The sequence below is a fragment of the Podarcis pityusensis genome, assembly GCF_964106645.2.
Source record: "Podarcis pityusensis genome assembly, chromosome: 9".
Taxonomy (NCBI): domain Eukaryota; kingdom Metazoa; phylum Chordata; class Lepidosauria; order Squamata; family Lacertidae; genus Podarcis; species Podarcis pityusensis.
This window is the reverse complement of record NC_138034.1, coordinates 10,672,149-10,682,207: the sequence shown is the minus strand read 5'-3', so window position 1 is coordinate 10,682,207 and position 10,059 is coordinate 10,672,149. Positions and strand designations below refer to the sequence as shown.

Genomic DNA, 10,059 nt, shown 5'->3' with positions numbered 1-10,059 from the left:
GCTGAGGCTCCAATACTTTGGCCACCTCATGAGAAGAGAAGACTCCCTGGAAAAGACCCTGATGTTGGGAAAGATGGAGGGCACAAGGAGAAGGGGATGACAGAGGATGAGATGGTTGCACAGTGTTCTTGAAGCCACAAACATGAGTTTGACCAAACTGCGGGAGGCAGTGGAAGACAGGAGTGCCTGGCGTGCTCTGGTCCATGGGGTCACGAAGAGGCGGACACCACTAAACGACTAAACAACAACAACAACTTTGAATAGGTACCTGTATAAATATAGGTATCATCATCATCATCATCCCCCACCGTTTGGGCAGCCCTCACTGCGCTATGGGAAGCGGCCCAGAATCCCCCCCCCCCATGCCCCCTTGCTATGGGAATTCGCCCCATAACCCCACCAATGAGATGGACCTTCTTTTAGAACTATTGACTGGGCTGGATGAGGTTGTAAGGCGGGGGTTGGGGGGGGCGGATATGGGAAACTCCGATGGAGAGGATAGGCTCCTTGCCTCCGATTGCGCAGGGTCGGTGGGTAGCCGGCGATTTCTTAAAACTCTCCTTTGGCTGAATTATTCATGAGACCAAAAAAGAAAGAAAGAAAAGCAGAAGAGGGGGGGGGGAGGATGAGGAGCTGGGGTGGGGGGTGGGGAGCGGGAGGCCTCGGCGCTGATGTCAGTCCGGAGGAAGGAGCCTCAGCGCACAGCAGGATCTTGGGCGCTGCTTCCAGTGCTGCAGAGAGCGAGAGAGAGGGGGCAGCTTCAGGGTGCAGTATGCTGCCTGGCTCCCCTTCCAGCCTCTCCAGTAGCAGCGGCGGCGGCGGCTGCATTGCTCGGGCCACGAGCGCAGCAGGGCCAAAGGGGGACCACGCGGCGGAGGCGGCGGCCGAGGGCGCACGATGGCTGGCTGGCTGGGCAGCGGCTCTCTCTGGCTCCTGGCGCTGGCGTGCCTTCTGCAGCGCGCCCAGGTGAGGAAGCCGGTGCGGTGTCCCGCCATCTGCAGCTGCACCAAAGAGTCCATCATTTGCGTCGGAGCGGCGGCGGTGCCGCGGAGCCCCGGAGACATCAGCTCCTTGTAAGTCGAGCCGAGAAGGGTGATGGGTGGGTGGGTGGCTGGCGCGCAACGCAGCGCGCGGATGGAACCAGACCCGGCGCGTGTGCATGTTTTACTTGAGATTCCTGCATTGCAGGGGGTTGGGCTGGATGACCCTCGGGGGTCTCCCCCACCCCTTCCGACACTCACTCCGCGATTCTAGGATTCTGACGTTCAGAGGGTGTTAGGAAAAGCAAAGCACCAAACTTGCCCCCTCCGGCTGCTCCGTGCAAACAGTGCGCATGGGAAGGGAGGCGCCCGCCTGGCGTTTCCGGAGATGCCTGCGCGGTCGCGCGTTGCTGGCTCAGCCGGGGAGATGTTGTTTTAGGGCGAGCAGAAGATGCTGCAGCAGCAGGCAGTTCCAGAGATGTCAAAAGAGTGGAGAGGGGCGGGTGATGCGGGAGAAAAGGCCCAGCCTATGAAACTCAAAGAATTGGGGAGATGCAGTGAGTAAGTGGCCATATTCTCACTAGAGGGGAAGAAATGATTTTCAGCTGGTCTGAACTATCTTGGAACAAATAGGATTCAGGGTCCTGGAAGTTGAGAGTGAGTTCACTGCCTTTGGTAATGTAGGACTTTTCAACTTGCCTCGCTTTAAAATCTGCTAGGCTTTAAAAGCCTTCAGTCAGTCTTCAATTCTGTTTCACTCACTGATTGCTTCTGTTCAGTCATATGTCATCTGTATCTACAGCTATAGCACAAAGGCACAAATATATTACAGTGCATATATGTAATAAGTAGGAAAATAAATCCATAATATAAGAGGACAAAGAAAGCAGTTCCCGATTCACTTTTCAGACAGAGGCAGTCAAATGCACACAATATTTTGGATTAATTGATAAATACGGTGAAAGGAGACCATAGAAAACTTCCGGAGGAGCAGGTTAAGAACTGTAAGGAAGGTCATGGAAAAGCTGTTAAGAAAGAGAGTCATAATGATGATGGTAATAATAACAAGAAAAAGTGTTGTAATTAGTTCCTATGGATTTTCCCTTGTATTTCCCCCCTCAGGAGCCTGGTAAATGGAACATTTTCTGAAATAAAAGAGAGAATGTTTTCACATTTGCCTTCCCTGCAGTTGCTGTAAGTATTGAATTTTTAATTTTTTTTATAAAAAGAGATGATCAAAGCTCTTGCCTGCGAAGAGGCATCCTGGGACTTTGAAATAACTGTTTCCAAATCACAGACTGAGACTCACGATTGGTGAACGTTAATTTCTAAAACCACGTAAAGAGCTGAGGAGTCATTGCTTTGAAAGGAAAGGAAAGGTTAGTGCAGAATCCAAAATAAATTGACATGCGATTATAAAGCTTATTCTCAAATCCAGTTTCATATTTTTTTAGAGGTGCACATTACAAACACTTCTCTCGTTTGACATTTGTTTGAAGGTTTATGCTAAAATATTGGAAGGAAATTCTGCTCCAACAGCAATGCTACATTGTTGAGAATCACCAAAAGAAACTGGATTCTTAAACACCACCACCACAAGCAACACCTTTTTAGTATTCCTACTTAACAGCTTCCTTCTTATATCTCTACCATAGCAGTATAATTCCCTATTTGGTTCCTTCCATATCCAAGTTGGCATGAGTATGCTTAGTTCCCACCATGCTTTTGAATCGCAATTCGCATTGTTGTCTCAAACTCCTTGGGCCTTCCTTTCTTCTGAGAAAGAGAAGGTGCCTCCCAGGCTCTCATTCGTGGGTGGGAAGGAGACAGGAGCTTGCTTGATGGCTTGGCAGTTGCCAAAAGCTACACCCCACGCTGTAATTTTATCTTGGTTTGGGAATTGTTGGTGAAGTTGACTAAACAGCAGCCGTGCTGTCTCTCCTGCCCACCTAACAACCAGTACAGATGACCTGGTGAACCAGCCACAAAACTTGCATGGCCCACAGACTGGAAAACAGGTCATGTATATGCTTCCAATTCTCTAGATGACTCTCTTGGGAGCAATGCAGTGAACTGCCAAGCCATGCAATCAATGCGCTGTGTTACACAACAGTTAACAAAGGGGATAGACTGAGATTATTGTTGCGAACTGTGAAGATCAGCATCTTAACCTTCCTGTACGATACTATCCAATGCCCTTCAGGTTATAAGTAATTGTGGTTGACTTTCGTCTGACTTTACTGAAACTTTTGCAATCCTTATCCATTTTATGATTTGCGGTTGCCGTAATAGTTGCACTCCTGTTTTGTGATAACTGTATTTTTGTGCGTGTTTAACTAATAAAATGTAGAACTTTGCAAAAGAATCAGCGCAGCGCAGGCTGCAAGCACCAGCACATGCTCGTGACGCCATCAATTTGTGCTGACGTCAGTCGGCTTCTAGACAGACCTAGAAAGGTCTGCAGGTACCTGCTGTAATCTGCTGAAGCATTTTTATGAATTATAGTCCGTCTCCCCGTATATAGTGCCCAGTTCCACCCAAACTGGAACTAGGAAATCCGGTCAAAATTTCAACTTTGGAAAGACTTCAATGGTCACGGTAGAAATTAATGGTAACTGTGGAAAAGTGACAACAATTTATCCTTAGAGTTTGTTGGTTCCACAAGCACCTCTGCCCTAGCCTGTCCCTCTGTGGACTTTTGGTCTACAGTTGCTTTACACCAGGAAGAGAGCTGGATTATACCCATCTGAGGATAAGGATGGCACCACCCATCTTTGCTTCCCTTTCCCTTTCCCTTGAAAGCGGAGAGAAGCCGCTAGAAATGTGTTTATGGCCTGAAAGGTGGGAGAGTCCCTGTAGATTTGCAGTGTAGGGATGCGGGTGGTGCTGTGGGTTAAACCACAGAGCCTAGGACTTGCTGATCAGAAGGTCGGTGGTTCGAATCCCCACGACGGGGTGAGCTCCTGTTGCTCAGTCCCTGCTCCTGCCAACCTAGCAGTTCGAAAGCACGTCAAAGTGCAAGTAGATAAATAGGTACCGCTCTGGCGGGAAGGTAAACGGCATTTCCATGCGCTGCTCTGGTTCACCAGAAGCGGCTTAGTCATGCTGACCACATGACCCGGAAGCTGTATGCCGGCTCCCTCGGCCAATAAAGCGAGATGAGCGCCGCAACCCCAGAGTCGGCCATGACTGGACCTAATGGTCAGGGGTCCTATTACCTTTACCTTACAGAGTTGTAGTGCAATTCTGTTCTTTTATGCATTTCTGCTGCACTGGGCTCACTAGGAGAGCTACTCTTTTCTAGTAGTCATAGATTCTGTTCCTCTTATTCTGCTATCCAAGAGCACCTCTAACCCCCTTTTTTAATCCAATAGCGTCGTGTCTTGCCACTCTGCTCTTCCAAGGTGGTCCTGGCTTGTTCTATCGAGGTTCTGAGAGCATTTTCCATACAAATCACTATATCAACATTCATATTAATATTTTCTATGGTTATTAAACGATGACCATATTTTGGCATTGATTTTTTTTGTGTACTGTTTTACTCAGCTCTCTTTTTAAACTATAAAACATTAAACGACACTATAGGAATCCAAGTCAGCAGAAATGCTAAATGAATGTTTGACAGTGATGTAGAACTGTGACTAATCTATCAATCAACCAACCAACCCTTTCAATGCATTCCATCGTGGCTTCCCAACACTCTGCCACACCCCAGTGTGGTAAAGAAACAGAACCCAGGGTACAGCTGTGTAGACAGAGGGGGAGGCAGAACACCCAGTGAGGTGGCCATAATCCATCATTCAGCTGAGTTGACCTCTCCCTCCTCCAGCTGCCACCACAAGGCTACCTAAGGACCATCTTGCCCTGAAAGGGGGTGGGGGGTGGGAAGACAGAACAGCCTGGTGAGTTGCCCAAATTTTATCTCCTGGTGTTCCAGCTAAAGTGGTCTCTCCCCAAACCGCCAGCCCATGGCTACATAAAAAAAATCTTGCCCTAGGAGAGGAGAGATCTAACTATATCCTAAATAAATAAAATAAAATCCTATATTTAAAATACAGTCATACTTCGGGTTGAAGTAGCTTCAGGTTGAGTGTTTTCAGGTTGTGCTCCGTGGCGACCCGGAAGTAATGGAACGCGTTACCTCCAGGTTTCGCCGCATGCACAGACGCTCAAAATGACGTCATGCGCATGCGCGGAAGCGGCGAATTGCAACCTGCGCAGACGCGGGTTGTGTTTGCTTCAGGATGCAAACGGGGCTCCGGAACGGATCCCGTTCGCATCCAGAGGTACCACTGTAAGTGGCTATCACTCATTCCAATGGGGGGAAGTAAATCACTGCACTTGACAACAACATTCTGGTGGGCCACCAACATCCCCAGTCCCTCTAATATTGAGGTGACCTAGCTATCACATACAAGGCACATCCTGGAAGGGAGCAAGGTTCCACTTTCTCCACTTCCTGCCATTCACAAAGTTGAAAGATTTAGGACAAGAAAAAAGGAAGTATTTCTTCATGGAGCACAGAAGGCAGTGGTGGCCACCAAATCCTATGGTTTTAGAAGGGAATTGGACAAATTCATGGAGGATAACTCTACCGGTGGCTACTAGCCAGAATGGCTGTGCTCTACCTACACTGTGAGGGGCAGTATCCTTCTGAATACTAGTTGCTGGAAACCACAGAAGGGGAGACTTTACTTTGAAAAAATTAGAGTGTTCAAAGCAGGCCAGTCACCAGAATACTCCAGAGTGGAATAGGACTCTGGTTCTATTTTGTTGGTTTTCGGAACTGGGGCCATGATTAAGAGGGACGGCCGGGGGCATTCGTATTGGGCCGCTAGAGGTGAAATTCTTGGACGAACCAGAGCAAAAGCATTTGCCAAGAATGTTTTCATTAATCAAGAACGAAAGTCGGAGGTTCGAAGACGATCAGATACCGTCGTAGTTCCGACCATAAACGATGCCGACTAGCGATCCGGTGGCGTTATTCCCATAACATACCTTTGTTGATATCTACAGGAGCCTGGCTAAAGGAACTTTAAAGACTGAATCTTCCTTTTGGACACAATGTGAATGAGTTTTCTGTTTGTGGCTTCTGTAGCAGATCTTGTACATAGCTCTCTCAATTTCTGGATTATTAATATAAGATTTAGAACGTAGAATGGTTTGGTAGCATTTTGTGTGCCGCTTATGTGCTGCTTACTTTATACTGGCCTTCCTACTCGTGGGCTTCCCACAGGTAGCTGGCTGGTAGCTGTGTGCTGGACTAAAAGGGACATTGGCCTGCTCCAGCAGGCTCTTGGGACGTGGGTGGTGCTGTGGGTTAAACCACAGAGCCTAGGACTTGCCGATCAGAAGGTCGGCGGTTCGAATCCCCGCGACGGGGTGAGCTCCCGTTGCTCGGTCCCTGCTCCTGCCAACCTAGCAGTTCGAAAGCACAACAAAGTGCAAGTAGATAAATAGGTACCGCTCCGGCGGGAAGGTAAACGGCGTTTCCGTGCACTGCTCTGGTTTGCCAGAAGCGGCTTAGTCATGCTGGCCACATGACCCGGAAGCTGTACGCTGGCTCCCTCGGCCAATAAAGCGAGATGAGCGCCACAACCCCAGTCGGTCACGATTGGACCTAATGGTCAGGGGTCCCTTTCCCTTTACCTTTATCAGGCTCTTAGTTCTTATGTCCTACTACCTACAGAGTCATATTTGATAACAAAGCAATGTGTGCTTAGTTGCACCAAAGCAGGGTGAGAGAGAGAGAGTATTAAACGCTCACTGATGACTTGTTAATGGTTCTTTTTATGCATTCTGAAGAAACTGACTAAGGGAAATTCAGCTTTGTCTAGCATTTCTTCACAGTGCTTTAAATTGTATGGCGGCCTTTTACAAACATTCTCCCCCCCCTTAATGTTTGCATTCCGTTTTTTAGACTGCTGAATTCTAACTCATTTACTATAATACGGGATGATGCCTTTGGTGGTCTGTTCCATCTCGAGTACTTGTAAGTTCCTTCTTTTGTTTAATGTAGTAAACTAAGATTTCTTAAATGGATGAAGCTGCTCTGATGATTTACCAGTACACTGTCCCGGAAGGAAATGTTCCATTTCTCTAGATGACATTACATGTTGTGACTCAGGCGGGGCAAGTGAATGCGTGTGAACATTCTCATATTTCTGCTTTCCACTGCAAGATATAATGTGCATACTAGGAACTAATACAATTCCCCAACTGGAGATGCCTGCGCTCCAGAAACAGGGAGCTCTCGTGCGTTTCTCCACAGGAAATGTACATGAATTCCCATTTAGCACATTGCAACTTGCAGTGGAAAGCTGACGTGCAATATTGCTTGCCTTTCTCTTTCTTCAGCACTTAACGTCTAATTATTTCCGGAGGGCTAGCTATGCTTGTCTGTTTCAGCAAAACCAACAGTCTTGTGGCACCTTCAAGTTTGCTAGTCTTTAAGGTGCCACACAGCTCTTTGTCGTTAAGCACTGTATAAGGTTTTGCACAAAACTGGAGAAGTTATAGATTACTTTGAACGTGTATTTTGTGTTACATTTCATGTGTTAAGGGTCAGGACTCCACACACTGCAAAGGGGCTTTGAATTGTCTTTTCACAAACAACAGGCCCCCTACCACCAACTGGTCATGTTCAAGCTCTTTGGTGTGCCTGAAGTAGCTCTTTGGATCCCAGCCAACGTGATAATGATTAAGAGCTGGTGATAAATTGGGCACCTCATTCCAGCTGAGATGTATTGTGTGTGGACTCAATAGGAGAGCATTTAAAGCTCACGAAATGTGCCGAATTACTGTGAGTTAAATGAGGGAGTTTCACAGAAAAATGGGGAATTTGACCCAAACAAATATATGTTTTCTAAGCGCAGTCATAAAGGGACGTGGGTGGCGCTGTGGTCTAAACCACTGAGCCTCTTGGGCTTGCCGATCAGAAGGTTGGTGGTTCGAATCCCCACAACGGGGTGAGCTCCCATTGCTTGGTCCCTGCTCCTGCCACCCTAACAGTTCGAAAGCACGTCAAAGTGCAAGTAGACAAATAGGTACCTCTCCGGTGGGAAGGTAAACGATGTTTCCGTGCGCTGCTCTGGTTTGCCAGAAGCAGCTTAGTCATGCTGGCCACATGACCCGGAAGCTGTCTGCGGACAAATGCCGGCTCCCTCGGCCTTTAGAGCGAGATGAGTGCTGCAACCCCAGAGTCGTCTGCGACTGGACCTAACGGTCAGGGGTCCCTTTACCCTTGCCTAAGCGCAGTCATGTGCTCTGTTGCATCCCAGTTGGTGCATTTCCCCCTCTGTACCATAGAATTAATGTCAAAAGTAGCAAATAAGGAAGACAGGAATAGCTATACCCCTTAATATTACCACTGCATGGTACTGTTGCTGTTTACATTAAAAAATGGAAACACAGCCTCAGCTGTGGTGTGTCATCAGCCAATGCGGCCCTTCGCCACACTTACTTCACTAGCCTCTTAGAACCAGGTGCCTTCTGATTAAACAAAAAAGATGACTCCCCACCTTCTCACTGACCTCCTTTTCATTCTATATCCTAACCACAAAATAAAAATGCTCACATGCATATATCTCATGCTGCTTCAGAAGGCCAATCCATATTACATATGGTTTTGATTAAGTTAATGCCACGAAGACAAGGGAGGGTTACAGATTGGGTGCAAAAAACAAATGTATTCCCTCTGCCCAAACTTGATTTATACTGTTCCTCCATAACAAAGATCCAACCCAATTCATATTTTAAATGTGACAAACCCTTGGTTTTATGCCAAATAGTCTTAATTTGTTGCTGGGTTGTTGTTTTTTATAAGAAATCGATTTTAGTGACGTAGCCTACTTTAGCTGAGCTTTACACATTTTATGAGCATCTTTGTATGGTGCTTTGAGTTGTTTCTGTAATAAAAAAAAGTAAGGTATAAATGTTGAAATCAGTAAGTCCTTTTCAGTCCTACTGATTTCAGTAGGAGAGATAATCACATAGTTTAATATCTCCCATTGTAACCAGTGGGACTTAAAAGTTCTGGGTCATGAATTTCCTTTTATATTGGTTCTAGAATTTTGCAGCTTCAACTCAGGAGAGTGGGGTTACAAATGTGTGAAGAACTATAACAGCACAAGCCTATTCATGCTTACTCAGAAGTATGTCCCATTATATTCACTGGGGTTTACTTTCTAGGTGTCCATAGGAGTACAGCTGGGAAGGCATTGTATTCATTATGCTGCAAGCTCCTGGTTTCCTTCATTTCTTTTGCACCTAGTGCCTCTTAAAAAATTATGTTCACAGTTTTTTTCCAAAAAAAAAAAAAAAATGTGGCCAAATGCTTGTGCATTGAAACAACACCAGTCCAACTTGGTGATGTTATGAACGTAGGCCAAGTGGCAAAGAGTTAGCCACTGTCTAGTTGGGGCTATTTAAGCAGTATATATGTGTGGGACGCGGGTGGCGCTGTGGGTTAAACCGCAGAGCCTAGGACTTGCCGATCAGAAGGTCGGCGGTTCGAATCCCCGCAATGGGGTGAGCTCCCATTGCTCGGTCCCTGCTCCTGCCAACCTAGCAGTTCGAAAGCACGTCAAAGTGCAAGTAGATAAATAGGTACCACTCAGGCGGGAAGGTAAACGGCGTTTCCGTGCGCTGCTCTGGTTTGCCAGAAGCAGCTTAGTCATGCTGGCCACATGACCCGGAAGCTGTACGCCGGCTCCCTCGGCCAGTAAAGCGAGATGAGAGCTGCAACCCCAGAGTCGGCCACGACTGGACCTAATGGTCAGGGGTCCCTTTACCTTTACCTTTGTGTCTGACTCACAGGGGCAGTTGTTACATGACAAGCAATAAAAGCATACTGAAGCCTGACCCAAAGTCTAGCAAGAGCCCTGCTGCTCACACAAACCTCCTGAGGGTGACTCTCGTGTGTGCACTGAAATGAGCAGTTTGGTTAATGGAGGCTTTTGTTAATCAGACCACATCAGACACTTAAGACAAGAAAAGGGGAATAATTGGTGCTATTTTTATAGAAAAAGAGGTGCCGGAACTCATGGCAATGGCACCCACATAAGAGGTGCCGGAATAG

General features: G+C 47.1%; 1 protein-coding gene across 1 annotated transcript in view; it reads left to right on the top strand.

Annotated features, from left to right (window-relative positions):
* The first annotated feature begins 659 nt into the window (after positions 1 to 659).
* Positions 660 to 10,059, top strand: part of LGI2 (leucine rich repeat LGI family member 2) — a 29,547-nt gene continuing 20,147 nt past the window's right edge. Inside the window, exons 1-3 of the mRNA XM_081020039.1 lie at positions 660 to 1,073; positions 2,103 to 2,174; positions 6,901 to 6,972. Of these exons, the coding sequence (XP_080876165.1) occupies positions 898 to 1,073; positions 2,103 to 2,174; positions 6,901 to 6,972 (320 nt within the window). The 5' untranslated portion in view covers positions 660 to 897. The remainder of the gene's footprint in view (positions 1,074 to 2,102; positions 2,175 to 6,900; positions 6,973 to 10,059) is intronic.